This window comes from Lampetra fluviatilis, unplaced genomic scaffold (assembly GCF_964198595.1).
Source record: "Lampetra fluviatilis unplaced genomic scaffold, kcLamFluv1.1 SCAFFOLD_226, whole genome shotgun sequence".
Lineage (NCBI taxonomy): Eukaryota > Metazoa > Chordata > Hyperoartia > Petromyzontiformes > Petromyzontidae > Lampetra > Lampetra fluviatilis.
In genome coordinates this window covers 136,559-151,677 of record NW_027621003.1, presented here as the reverse complement: position 1 = coordinate 151,677, position 15,119 = coordinate 136,559, and the positions used below count along the sequence as shown (strand labels likewise).

General features: G+C 47.5%; 1 protein-coding gene and 1 long non-coding RNA gene across 2 annotated transcripts; both read left to right on the top strand.

Annotated features, from left to right (window-relative positions):
• The first annotated feature begins 337 nt into the window (after positions 1-337).
• Positions 338-8,169, top strand: LOC144954654 (uncharacterized). The gene is made up of 3 exons (XR_013641308.1): positions 338-482; positions 3,265-3,337; positions 7,960-8,169. It is a non-coding gene; the product is annotated as an uncharacterized LOC144954654 (long non-coding RNA).
• A 508-nt stretch (positions 8,170-8,677) lies between these two features.
• Positions 8,678-14,098, top strand: LOC144954653 (uncharacterized). The gene is made up of 3 exons (XM_078885098.1): positions 8,678-9,147; positions 10,746-10,818; positions 13,988-14,098. Exons 1-3 carry the CDS (start codon positions 8,831-8,833, stop codon positions 14,093-14,095), a joined length of 498 nt encoding a protein of 165 aa, XP_078741224.1. The 5' UTR covers positions 8,678-8,830; the 3' UTR covers positions 14,096-14,098.
• Positions 14,099-15,119: the final 1,021 nt, after the last annotated feature.

The following is a 15,119-nucleotide window of genomic DNA, read 5'->3' as shown; positions in this document are numbered from 1 at the left end:
GTCAGATAAGATGGTCCAAAAAATTTGTGATTAAGTCTTTTTTGCGTGGTTGATAACATCTTTCCAATGATTACTAAGTTTGTACCCATCATCACGGTTGAATGTATGTCTGTGTTTGTATATTTGTATGGCTTCTGACGTCACCGCTCAGCGTGACCTCATCGGCGTCAAACGCCAGGGGGAGGTGCCTCGTTAGTGACGTCATGTCACTCACCCCCGACCACCGCGCTCTTGAGCGTGACGTCACATCCACTCAGCCGCTGCCGATACCTGTCCCAGTGCCAATCCTTATTTGGGCAAAGCCACGCCCGGTGACTGGCGGCTCATTAACATAATTTATTCGTGAAGTCGCGAGTTTCGAGCCGCTCATTGTGGGGAGGGGAGTGTCATCGTACACCGCAAGTGACGTCATGTCACCTGCTGCCGCGTGACGTCACGAGGGACCGGGAAGTTTCCGCTCGGCCCGTGCACTGAAATCCGAGGTGAGATTCTCATCGCGATTTAAAGCTTTCGTGACTGCAGGGATTCATCTTCTTGGTTCTTTCGGTAAAGTCACGTAGAAGGGAAGTAATATAATTGGATGGACGTAATAAACCATTTCGATACACATTAGGGTGAGTTGAATAATACATAGTGTTATATTAAAATGTATAAAGTATAGGGTGGTTTACAGCAATACGGTATATAATTTAATGTTGGGTTTATCTATGGCAGTATATAGTACTGTATATGCTAAGAGAATAAAGTTTAGATGGAAGTATATTATATACTTCTTACGACGTAGAATTGTAATTTATTATTTGTTGTTAGTAACTCAGCTTATTGTAGAGTATAGTAAGTATCAGTTTATATTTTAGTTTTTTATGTAGTTTTTACTTTGGTTTTCTACGTGGTTGTTTGTTAAATGCAGCTACATATCATTAACATTCCTTCCCTTTATTAACGCTGTTCCTTGCGCCCCCCCGTGGTGCTGTTGATCCTGCATAATGCATGGGCATAATGGGACTTTGAAACCCCTCCGCCCACCTCCTACGCATTGCCCATTGGTATGCTAAATTCCTCTTCATATGCACATTCTTTTGTTAAGGCGCTCCTCCTCGCTACACCTATATAAGCTCCTAGCTTGATAATGTTCTCATTCTTCGCCTGAGGACGGCTGCTTGCGTTGTGGCCGAAACGTCGTGAGAATTGTTTTATTATGTTTTATTTTTATTATTTTATTACTTCCCTTCTACGTGACTTTACCGAAAGAACCAAGAAGATTCTCATCGCGGTTGTGGTGATTGTGGTTGTTGTGGTGGTTGTTGTTGTGGTGGTTGTGGTGGTTGTTGTTTACCGAGGTAGCGCCTCGCTCTCTCTCTCGTAGGGATGTCAATTGAGTAGCAGCGAGCATGGAAGCGATGTCCACTTTGGAACTTTACAACGCGGGGCCTTGCCTCCTGCCCTCGCCTGGTCGCGTTTGCTTCAATTCTCTCGCTTATTCTTAGGTTTTTTCGGTAAAGTCACGTAAAAAAGTAAAATAAAAAATCACGACGTTTCGGAGGCAACACAAGCTTCCGTCTTCAGGTGGTACCGTCACAGCCACGACAGCTGTATCAAGTAAATGAGAGATTGCAGTAGCTACCACTCCGTTTATATAATGGTTGGAGAAGATCGTGGTGCAAGGGGCGCATTATTAATATGGTAAGGTGAGGCTTAAGACTAAGAATAGACTGCATAACAAAGGCTGAGCCTTTGTTGTGGAGAGGTGCGGTTTGTGACTCAACCTGTGGCAGGGATACCACCACTAAACATGGTAAAACTGTAATAGTTGTCTGTCAAATAAGATTGGCAAATAAGTGTAGTTAAATCTTTTTTGCGTGGTTGATAACATCTTTCCAATGATTACTAAGTTTGTACCCATCATCACGGTTGAAATTATGTCTGTGTTTGTATATTTGTATGGCTTCGTGCACAAACCTTTGATGGTAGCCAGGAGGCTTGCAGAGAACCTTGGTCTCGGAAAAGACAATTTCATGAGAGCCCACCGAGTTGTAGCAATGATCGGCAACGGCCGAAGAATCAGTTCTGCCGTGTTTCAGATCTGACTTGTGCTCGCGGACACGATCAGCAACATGACGTTTCGTTTCTCCAATGTAGCAATCACCACAAATGCAACTCAATTTGTAGACTCCAGGATACTGTAAGTCAGGAACGACATCCTTCACAGATGGAATCAAATAACGGATATTATGCACTGTACTGAATCGGACTTGGATCTTATGTTTGTTTAGAATTTTGGAGATCTTTTTGGTCACGCCTGCTATGTATGGCAACGTGATAGTTTTGGTTGGAGTTTCATGTGGCTGTTTCTGTATGGTGGGAGAAACAGCTTGGCGGATAGTGCGGTCAGAGTATCCGTTCATCCTGAGGGCCCGATGTACATGACTTAATTCACCGGCCAAGTGGTGTTGGTCAGAAATGCCATTGGCTCTGCGGTATAGCGTTTTGATGAGAGAATTCTTTTGAGAGGGATGGTGGTACTTGAAACCGGATTCCCACCACCACCCATCTCTCTGCCCCTTTCTCTACCCCCCTCTCTCTCTCTGCCCCCCTCTCTCTCTATTTAAGGCCTCGACACAGAGGCGTTGTTTCTGTGTGTGTCTCTGTGTGTCTCTGTGTGTCTCTGTGTGTCTCTCTGTCATCTCTCTCTGTGTGTCTATGTGTCATCTCTCTCTCTCTCTCTCTGCTTATGTGTCTGTCTATGTGTCTCCGTGTCTCTCTCTCAAATTGAGCAATCTTTGGAAGAACGTTATCAACCAGGTGGGCTGTTGACTGTTATGTTAGCCGACTCTCTGTGTTGTATTGCACTACATTTCTAAGTTTACTAGGTTTTTTTTCTCTTTCATTTGTACCTGATGATGATTGCTTGTGTTGCAATCGAAATGTCGTATGCTATTATTTTATTTATTTATTCTACGTGACTTTACCGAAAGAACCAAAGAGTTTCTTCTAGATTTGAAGCTTTCGTGACTGCAATGATTCATATTCTTAGGTTGTTTCGGTAAAGTCACGTAGGTAAAACATTAAAATTAATGAAAGTAAAATAATATAAAATAAAATAAAATATTTTATTTTATTTTACTTTCATTCATTTTAATGTTTTACCTACGTGACTTTACCGAAAGAGTATCTTGCTTAAGTTTTAATTTCCCTTCACCTGGCTCGCTACTTTGTAACTTGTTTTGTTTTAAATATTCACAGTTTTTTTTCATTTCTTACCAGGCCACGCCCGCTTGAGCTGCTGTACCGCTCTTGTGTTCAGAAACGACCTGCCCACAACAACAATAACAACAAGGTGAGGCTCGTCAACAGCGTGGCGGTGTTCACTCTAGACGCGTGGCGGTGTTCGCTCTAGACGCGTGGCGGTGTTCGCTCTAGACACATGGCGGTGTTCACTCTAGACACGTGGTGGTGTTCACTCTAGACGCGTGGTGGTGTTCACTCTAGACACGTGGCGGTGTTCGCTCTAGACGCGTGGTGGTGTTCACTCTAGATACGTGGCGGTGTTCACTCTAGACGCGTGGCGGTGTTCACTATAGACACGTGGAGGTGTTCACTCTGGACACGTGGAGGTGTTCACTCTGGACGCGTGGAGGTGTTCACTCTGGACACGTGGAGGTGTTCACTATAGACACGTGGCGGTGTTCGCTCTAGACGCGTGGTGGTGTTCACTCTAGATGCGTGGTGGTGTTCACTCTAGACACGTGGCGGTGTTCGCTCTAGACGCGAGGTGGTGTTCACTCTAGATACGTGGCGGTGTTCGCTCTAGACGCGTGGCGGTGTTCACTCTAGACGCGTGGTGGTGTTCACTCTGGACGCGTGGCGGTGTTCACTCTAGACGCGTGGCGGTGTTCACTCTAGATACGTGGCGGTGTTCGCTCTGGACGCGTGGTGGTGTTCACTATAGACACGTGGAGGTGTTCACTCTGGACACGTGGTGGTGTTCACTCTAGACGCGTGGCGGTGTTCGCTCTGGACACGTGGAGGTGTTCACTATAGACACGTGGCAGTGTTCACTCTAGACGCGTGGCGGTGTTCACTATAGACACGTGGCAGTGTTCACTCTAGACGCGTGGAGGTGTTCACTCTGGACACGTGGAGGTGTTCACTATAGATGCGTGGAGGTGTTCACTCTGGACACGTGGCGGTGTTCACTATAGACGCGTGGAGGTGTTCACTATAGACGCGTGGCGGTGTTCACTATAGACGCGTGGAGGTGTTCACTCTGGACACGTGGCGGTGTTCACTATAGACACGTGGAGGTGTTCACTATAGACGCGTGGCGGTGTTCACTCTGGACACGTGGAGGTGTTCACTATAGACGCGTGGCGGTGTTCGCTATAGACACGTGGAGGTGTTCACTATAGACACGTGGCGGTGTTCACTCTGGACACGTGGAGGTGTTCACTATAGACGCGTGGCGGTGTTCACTATAGACACGTGGAGGTGTTCACTATAGACACGTGGCGGTGTTCACTCTGGACACGTGGAGGTGTTCACTATAGACGCGTGGCGGTGTTCACTCTAGACACGTGGAGGTGTTCACTATAGACACGTGGAGGTGTTCACTATAGACACGTGGCGGTGTTCACTATAGACACGTGGCGGTGTTCACTCTGGACACGTGGAGGTGTTCACTATAGACACGTGGAGGTGTTCGCTATAGACACGTGGAGGTGTTCACTATAGACACGTGGCGGTGTTCACTCTGGACACGTGGAGGTGTTCACTATAGACGCGTGGCGGTGTTCACTATAGACACGTGGAGGTGTTCACTATAGACACGTGGAGGTGTTCACTATAGACACGTGGAGGTGTTCGCTATAGACACGTGGAGGTGTTCACTATAGACACGTGGAGGTGTTCACTCTAGACGCGTGGCGGTGTTCACTATAGACACGTGGAGGTGTTCACTATAGACACGTGGAGGTGTTCACTATAGACACGTGGAGGTGTTCACTATAGACGCGTGGCGGTGTTCACTCTGGACACGTGGAGGTGTTCACTATAGACGCGTGGCGGTGTTCGCTATAGACACGTGGCGGTGTTCACTATAGACACGTGGAGGTGTTCACTATAGACACGTGGAGGTGTTCACTATAGACGCGTGGAGGTGTTCACTATAGACGCGTGGCGGTGTTCACTATAGACACGTGGAGGTGTTCACTATAGACACGTGGAGGTGTTCACTATAGACGCGTGGCGGTGTTCACTATAGACACGTGGAGGTGTTCACTATAGACACGTGGAGGTGTTCACTATAGACGCGTGGAGGTGTTCACTATAGACGCGTGGAGGTGTTCACTATAGACACGTGGCGGTGTTCACTATAGACGCGTGGAGGTGTTCACTATAGACACGTGGAGGTGTTCACTATAGACACGTGGCGGTGTTCACTATAGACGCGTGGAGGTGTTCACTATAGACACGTGGCGGTGTTCACTATAGACACGTGGCGGTGTTCACTATAGACGCGTGGAGGTGTTCACTATAGACGCGTGGAGGTGTTCACTATAGACACGTGGAGGTGTTCACTATAGACACGTGGAGGTGTTCACTATAGACGCGTGGCGGTGTTCGCTATAGACACGTGGCGGTGTTCACTATAGACACGTGGAGGTGTTCACTATAGACACGTGGAGGTGTTCGCTATAGACGCGTGGCGGTGTTCACTATAGACACGTGGCGGTGTTCACTATAGACACGTGGCGGTGTTCACTATAGACACGTGGCGGTGTTCACTATAGACGCGTGGAGGTGTTCACTATAGACGCGTGGCGGTGTTCGCTATAGACACGTGGCGGTGTTCACTATAGACGCGTGGCGGTGTTCACTATAGACGCGTGGAGGTGTTCACTATAGACGCGTGGCGGTGTTCGCTATAGACACGTGGAGGTGTTCACTATAGACACGTGGAGGTGTTCACTATAGACGCGTGGCGGTGTTCGCTATAGACACGTGGAGGTGTTCACTATAGACACGTGGCGGTGTTCGCTATAGACACGTGGAGGTGTTCACTATAGACACGTGGAGGTGTTCGCTATAGACACGTGGAGGTGTTCACTATAGACACGTGGCGGTGTTCACTATAGACACGTGGAGGTGTTCACTATAGACACGTGGCGGTGTTCACTATAGACGTGTGGAGGGGAAACCCGGGGATCGGGAAGGAAATCCACGCGACCACGGGGAGAGAGAGAGAGACACGTAAACTACAAATATACAGCAGGCGTCAGGGTCGGGATCGAACCCACGACTTCCTGTATGCCAGGACAGGTAGTTAACATCTCACCACAGAGAGACACGCAGCCTCGGCTGTGTTGGTTGATCCTCAATGAATTACTTGGTGGAGTGAGGAAGCATTAATACTGAGCAGGTGAAGGTGGCCAGGCGTGGGTCTGGATACACCACCACCTGTGAACCATGCTGCCAGTGTGTGAGAGTGGTGGAGCCAGTGGGGGTGGGGTGGCACGTGCCCCCCCAACGATCCGATAGAAATCCGTAATTTCGATAGGATCATTGGGGTTTATTAGTAACTAGCTTCACTACCTGGCTTTGCCCGGGACTTGGATTTTTGTCTTGGATTAATTTAATATTCCCTCATAATTCAATGAAAAACCCTGAAAAAATTGATGCTTGCAAGAAGGAAGCCGAAACACTTCAATTTACCTAAATCGGATGTTTTCACTCAAGGAAATTCAACCTGAACCCACTGCTACGTCAGGTCGATTTTTGCCACTCGGGAAGGGAATGACGCGGCGCTCGCTTAGACATTCTAGACAGCATAAGCTGTGAAAATTTCATGACGCCAGAGCTCAGCGTTGGAGAGTTTTTGCTGCTGCACACAAACAAACAGGTGTAAGTTCTGCTTTATATTTAAGATGGCAGTTGTACCCGTTCTTCACACGGATTAGGATTGAAACTCCGAGAAGCCAATGACTTAATCGGCCAGGAGCGAAGCGCCACCTAAAATCTCCCGGCACGCTGTGAACAGCTGTAGAAGTACGGCGCGCGAAGAGCCATGTGGTAGGGGGGTAAGCATTGCAGAGCGCTTAGCTCAGGTGTGATGCGGGTTGATGCCACATACGTCATGGTCATTCCCCCCCCCCCCCCCAAAATACAAAAGTCTATTTTTCTTTCCTGAAGGCATCAACACGTTCAGCGAGCGCGATGACGATCACACGCGTCGAATGAAAAGCAAGGGACAAGTCCTTTCTTACTAACAACTCCTTTCTCACTAACAACTCCTTACTTACTAACAACTCCTGTAATTTTTCATTGCTGGAGGGGTTTCCCCCCCCTACCTGAAAATCCTGGCTCCACCTCTGAGTGTGTGACAGTGTCAAGTTTGTATTTGCAGTAAAGTCTATTAACTCTATTGAGCCCAGAGGTTATATCAAAACGGTAGTTTATTTTAGTTTTCCTCTGGAACTCTTTGTAAGAATGGAGTCAGGAAGTGATCACAGCACACACGTGCAGCAGCTGAAGTCGGAACTGCTCATCCCAGCAATTAAGGACATCTGTGCCTGGCTTCACACCTCTAAGTTGCGATTGAACATTAATTTATGCATTTGTGCATGACACAAATAGTATTATTTTAAACACCCTTTGCTATGTCAGCTGAATTTAGCTTTCATAAACATTTATTTTGAAGCAAAACAGCTGAAATTGTGTGCTCTGAGTTTTGGGTTAAGGTTCATTTTGAAGATACGAGGGCTTCCAGGCACGTTTCTAACCACTTGACCTCTCATTGTGTGCCATAACAGCCCGTGTGATGAATTTGGAACACTTTTTCACTATATCATGAATATATGAAAAAGTATAGATGTGTAAGTCATGTGTGACTGTATATGCATTCCTCTGTGCATCGATACTGATGTGTAGATGGTGTGGATATTCTCTTGTTTCTGTCTGCAGCTGTCGCTGCCTCTGCAGAATTGGGCTGATGGAGCAAAGGCACTCGGCGCGGCTCGGTGCAAAAAGGCATCAATGCGACCGGTGTGCATACAGCACGGATCGTCCTGCACATTTGACACAGCACCAGAGAACTCACACGGGAGAGAAACCCTTCAAGTGCAATGTGTGTGGGAAGGCGTTTGCACATTCATCTACTCTTGTAAAACACCAGAGAACACACACGGGAGAGAAACCCTTCAAGTGCAGTGTATGTGGGAAGGCGTTTGCACGTTCATCTACTCTTGTAATACACCAGAAAACACACACGGGAGAGAAACCCTTCAAGTGCAGTGTGTGTGGGAAGGTGTTTGCACGTTCATCTGCTCTTGTAGCACACCAGAGAACACACACGGGAGAGAAACCCTTCAAGTGCAGTGTGTGTGGGAAGACGTTTTCAGATTCATCTTCTCTTGTAAGACACAAGAGAACACACACGGGAGAGAAACCCTTCAAGTGCAGTGTATGTGGGAAGACGTTTTCAGATTCATCTGCTCTTGTAAGACACAAGAGAACACACACGGGAGAGAAACCCTTCAAGTGCAGTGTGTGTGGGAAGGCGTTTTCAAATTCATCTGCTCTTGTAAGACACAAGAGAACACACACGGGAGAGAAACCCTTCAAGTGCAGTGTGTGTGGGAAGGCGTTTGCACGTTCAGCTTATCTTGTAACACACAAGAGAACACACACGGGAGAGAAACCCTTCAAGCGCAGTGTGTGTGAGAAGGCGTTTACACTTTCACGAAATCTTCAAAGACACCAGAGAACACACAAGCATCAGAAGATCCACAAGGAGTGGAGTCTGAAATCAGCTTGTGAATGTCAAAGTGCCTCAATGAGCCCATCCCTCATCAAACAAGAACCGGAAGAAAATCTCAGCTTGGACACTTTTAAAGAAATCGAGGTGAAATATGAAGAGGTGAAGGTGAAATGTGAAGACGTGATGGTGAAGAGCCAAGAAGTGAAGGTAAAATGTGAAGATGACAATTCAACTCCCAAATGGGACCTTCACATCGATGGAGACAACGTGAAGCAGGAGGAGAATTCTGACTGTGAGGCAGAGCGAGGCGACTCCCAGCAGTTTGTGGAAGTGGAGGTGTGGGTTGACTTCCTCCGAGACAATACAAAGTCAAATGGAGACCCGGGAGATGCGTAAGCCTTAGACCAGTGGTTCTTAACCTGGGTTCGATCGAACCCCTGGGGTTCGGTGAGTCAGTCTCAGGGGTTCGGCGGAGGTTAAGACACACACCTGACTCATGTGTGCGCGCACGTGCACACACGTGCACGCACGTGCACACGTGCACACAGAAGTGCACGTGTGTGCACACACGTGCACGTACTGGCAGTCTATAATGTAGACTGTAGCCTGGTTATTAAGCTGGGTGAGTGTACTGGCAGTCTATAATGTAGACTATAATTTTCTGCATCAAGTGAGGCGTGATTTATTATAATTTTATTATTTTGTTTTTACTTTTATTAATTTTAATTTCATTTTTTACCTACGTGGTGACTTTACCGAAAAAACCTAAGAGTACGTTAGTTGGTGTGTTGACCGACTCTCTGTGTTGCATTACATTAAGTGTCTCTCTCTCTCTGTGCAGTCACCAAACCTCCAAGTCTCTCATTGACACAAGGCCGTCATTATAACATGTTATAATAAGTATAATATATTATAATATTTATTAATTATAATGTTATAATAAGTATAATATGTTATAATTATTATATTAATATATATTAATATAATGTTATAATAAGTATAATAATCAAATATGCCCCCCCAATATGTTTCTGTAAAAAAATTTGTAAATAATTGTGATGCTCTGTTAATAAAGACAACCATTTGCTAAACCTTGGCCACGAAATCTGGACTTGTCTTCATATAACAATGCATAGATTCCTGTTTATAGGATTGCGTTGTACTTTATGAATCCCTAATCTCTGCCATTGCATACTATGAAACAAGAAAGGTATTACAATACACTATTAGACATTATTGTGTCCATGCCATGTGCTAGTGAACTTTTAAAAATATTTTAGGGAGGAAATGGCAGGAAATTAGTTTTCTAATTTAGATATTTTTCTGGGGGGGGGACCCCAGACCCGTGGAAGATTTGGTCCCCCCCAATGTTGACTCCATGGCTACGGCCTTGCATTGACATGCTAGTTTCTCTACCCCCCCCCCCTCTCTCTATTTAAGGCCTCAACACAGAGGCGTTGTTTCTCTGTGTGCCTATGTGTGTCTCTCTCTGTGTGTCTCTGTGTCATCTCTCTCTGTGTGTCGATGTGTGTCTCTCTCTCTGTGTCTCTGTGTCATCTCTCTCTGTGTGTCGATGTGTGTCTCTCTCTGTGTGTCTGTGTGTCTCTCTCTGTGTGTCTATGTGTGTCTCTCTCTGTGTGTCTGTGTGTCTCTCTCTCTGCTTATGTGTCTGTCTGTGTCTCCGTGTCTCTCTCTCAAATTGAGCAATCTTTGGAAGAACATTATCAACCAGGTAGGGTGTTGACTGTTATGTTAGCTGACTCTAAGTTTAATAGGTTTTTTTTCTCTTTCATTTGTACCTGATGATGATTGCTTGTGTTGCAGTTGAAACGTCGTATGCTATTACATAATGTATTTATTTATTCTATGTGACTTTACCGAAAGAACCAAAGAGTATCTTGCTTAAGTTTTAATTTCCCTTCACCTGGCTCGCTACTTTGTAACTTTGTTTTGTTTTAAATATTCACAGTTTTTTTTCATTTTTTACCAGGCCACGCCCGCTTGAGCTGCTGTACCGCTCTTGTTTCCAGAAGCGACCTGCCCACAACAACAATAACAACAAGGTGAGGCTCGTCAACAGCGTGGTGGTGTTCACTCTAGACACGTGGCGGTGTTCACTCTAGACGCGTGGTGGTGTTCACTCTAGACGCGTGGCGGTGTTCACTCTAGACGCGTGGCGGTGTTCACTCTAGACGCGTGGTGGTGTTCACTCTAGACGCGTGGCGGTGTTCACTCTAGACGCGTGGCGGTGTTCACTCTAGACACGTGGCCGTGTTCACTCTAGACACGTGGCCGTGTTCACTCTAGACGCGTGGCGGTGTTCACTCTGGACGCGTGGTGATGTTCACTCTAGACGCGTGGCGGTGTTCACTCCAGACACGTGGCCGTGTTCACTCTAGACGCGTGGCGGTGTTCACTCTAGACACGTGGTGGTGTTCACTCTAGACACGTGGCGGTGTTCACTCTAGACACGTGGCGGTGTTCACTCTAGACACGTGGCGGTGTTCACTCTAGACACGTGGCGGTGTTCACTCTAGACACGTGGCGGTGTTCACTCTAGACGCGTGGTGGTGTTCACTCTAGACACGTGGCGGTGTTCACTCTAGACGCGTGGCCGTGTTCACTCTGGACGCGTGGCGGTGTTCACTCTAGACGCGTGGCGGTGTTCACTCTAGACGCGTGGCGGTGTTCACTCTAGACGCGTGGCGGTGTTCACTCTAGACGCGTGGTGGTGTTCACTCTAGACGCGTGGCGGTGTTCACTCTAGACACGTGGCGGTGTTCACTCTAGACGCGTGGCGGTGTTCACTCTAGACGCGTGGCGGTGTTCACTCTAGACGCGTGGCCGTGTTCACTCTGGACGCGTGGCGGTGTTCACTCTAGACGCGTGGCGGTGTTCACTCTAGACACGTGGCGGTGTTCACTCTAGACACGTGGTGGTGTTCACTCTAGACGCGTGGCGGTGTTCACTCTAGACGCGTGGCGGTGTTCACTCTAGACACGTGGCCGTGTTCACTCTAGACACGTGGCCGTGTTCACTCTAGACGCGTGGCGGTGTTCACTCTGGACGCGTGGTGGTGTTCACTCTAGACGCGTGGCGGTGTTCACTCTAGACGCGTGGCCGTGTTCACTCTGGACGCGTGGCGGTGTTCACTCTAGACACGTGGCGGTGTTCACTCTAGACGCGTGGCGGTGTTCACTCTAGACGCGTGGCGGTGTTCACTCTAGACGCGTGGTGGTGTTCACTCTAGACGCGTGGCGGTGTTCACTCTAGACACGTGGCGGTGTTCACTCTAGACGCGTGGCGGTGTTCACTCTAGACGCGTGGCGGTGTTCACTCTAGACGCGTGGCCGTGTTCACTCTGGACGCGTGGCGGTGTTCACTCTAGACGCGTGGCGGTGTTCACTCTAGACACGTGGCGGTGTTCACTCTAGACGCGTGGTGGTGTTCACTCTAGACGCGTGGCGGTGTTCACTCTAGACGCGTGGTGGTGTTCACTCTAGACGCGTGGCGGTGTTCACTCTAGACGCGTGGCGGTGTTCACTCTAGACGCGTGGCGGTGTTCACTCTAGACGCGTGGCGGTGTTCACTCTAGATGCGTGGCGGTGTTCACTCTAGACGCGTGGCGGTGTTCACTCTAGACGCGTGGCGGTGTTCACTCTCTACATGTGGAGGGGTAACCCGAGGATCGGGAAGGAAATCCACGCGACCACGGGGAGAGAGAGAGAGAGAGACACGTAAACTACAAATATACAGCAGGCGTCAGGGTCGGGATCGAACCCACGACTTCCTGTATGCCAGGACAGGTAGTTAATATCTCACCACAGAGAGACACGCAGCCTCGGCTGTGTTGGTTGATCCTCAATGAATTACTTGGTGGAGTGAGGAAGCATTAATACTGAGCAGGTGAAGATGGCCAGGCGTGGGTCTGGACACACCACCACCTGTGAACCATGCCAGTGTGTGACAGTGGTGGAGCCAGTGGGGGTGGGGTGGCACGTGCCCCCCCGATAGGATCATTGGGGTTTATTAGTAACTTGCTTCACTACCCGGCTTCGCCCGGGACTTGGATTCTTGTCTTGGATTAATTTAATATTCCCTCATAATTCACTGAAAAACCCTGAAAAAATTGATGCTTGCAAGAAAGAAGCCGAAACACTTCAATTTTCCTAAATCGGATGTTTTCCCTCAAGGAAATTCAACCTGCACCCACTGCTACATCAGGTCGATTTTTGCCACTCGGGAAGGGAATGACGCGGCGTTCGCTTCGAAATTCCAGACAGCATAAGCTGTGAAAATTTCATGACGCCAGAGCTCAGCGTTGGAGACTTTTTGCTGCTGCACACAAACAAACAGGTGTAAGTTCTGCTTTATATTTAAGATGGCAGTTGTACCCGTTCTTCACACGGATTTGTATTGAAACTCCGAGAAGCCAAAAAGTCTATTTTTCTTTCCTGAAGGCATCAACACGTTCAGCGAGCGCGATGACGATCACACGCGTCGAATGAAAAGCAAGGGACAAGTCCTTTCTTACTAACAACTCCTTTCTCACTAACAACTCCTTACTTACTAACAACTCCGGTAATTTTTCATTGCTGGAGGGGTTTCCCCCCCTACCTGAAAATCCTGGCTCCACCTCTGAGTGTGTGACAGTGTCAAGTTTGTATTTGCAGTAAAGTCTATTAACTCTATTGAGCACAGAGGTTATATCAAAACAGTAGTTTATTTTAGTTTTCCTCTGGAACTCTTTGTAAGAATGGAGTCAGGAAGTGATCACAGCACACACGTGCAGCAGCTGAAGTCGGAACTGCTCATCCCAGCAATTAAGGACATCTGTGCCTGGCTTCACATCTCTAAGTTGCGATTGAACATTAATTTATGCATTTGTGCATGACACAAATAGTATTATTTTCAACACCCTTTGCTATGTCAGCTGAATTTAGCTTTCATAAACATTTATTTTGAAGCCAGACAGTTGAAATTGTGTGCTGAGTTTTGGGTTAACGTTCATTTTGAAGATACGAGGGCTTCCAGGCATGTTTATGACCATTTGCCCTCTCATTGTGTGCCATAACAGCCCGTGTGATGAATTTGGGACACTTTTTTTTACTATATCATAAATATATGAATAAGTATAGACGTGTAAGTCACGTGTGACTGTGTATATGCATTCCTCTGTGCCTCGATACTGACGTGTAGATGGTGTGGATATTCTTCTTTTTCTGTCTGCAGCTGTCGCTGCCTCTGCAGAATTGGGCTGATGGAGCAAAGGCACTCGGCGCAGCTCGGTGCAAAAAGGCATCAATGCGACCGGTGTGCATACAGCACGGATCGTTCTGAACATTTGACACAGCACCAGAGAACTCACACAGGAGAGAAACCCTTCAAGTGCAGTGTGTGTGGGAAGGCGTTTGCACAGTCATCTACTCTTGTAAAACACAAGAGAACACACACGAGAGAGAAACCCTTCAAGTGCAGTGTGTGTGAGAAGGCGTTTACACTTTCACCAAATCTTCAAAGACACCAGAGATCACGCAAGCATCAGAAGATCCACAAGGATTGGAGTCTGAAATCAGCTTGTGAAAGTCAAAGTGCCATAATGAGCCCATCCCTCATCAAACAAGAACCGGAAGAAAATCCCAGCTTGGACACTTTTAAAGGTGTCGAGGTGAAATATGAGGTGAAGGTGAAATTTGAAGAAGTGATGGTGAAGAGCGAAGAAGTGAAGGTAAAATGTGAAGCTGAAGATTTAACTCCAAAATGTGACCTTCACATCGATGGAGGCAACGTGAAGCAGGAGGAGAATTCTGACTGTGAGGCAGAGCGAGGCAACTCCCAGCAGTTTGTGGAAGTGGAGGTGTGGGTGGACTTCCTCCGAGATAATACAAAGTCAAATGGAGACCCGGTAGATGTGTAAGCCAGTGACGATGGCGCTCCAATAGATGAACCTTTGTCACAGGCCTTTAATGAAGAGAATGTGAAGTTTAACACTCAATTCCTAGGTGCAACCTGCAGGGTAAGAGCGGTCAGTCTTTCTGGACCTGTGTGTTGGGTAGATCTCTAACCAGGACCGAGATCCAATAAGCTCCCAAGCATTCACTATGTTATAATTGCATTTATATGGTGCTTGGTTAATTGCCCCAGCAACTCTGAGTTTTGTATCGTATCTCGTCTCAAACACTCGAAGAGCATATCCAAGTAGCAGCTGCCCCTGTGTGGCACAAGGTGGTGGCCCTGCACCGGCCTGCATGTGGACAAGACCCTGTCAGTAGGGGGCGATGGTTGATATGGCATCTCAGTTGTGGAGTGTATATATGCTTTTTTCCAAAATTCATATTAAGAATAATTCGGCCAATATTTTTTA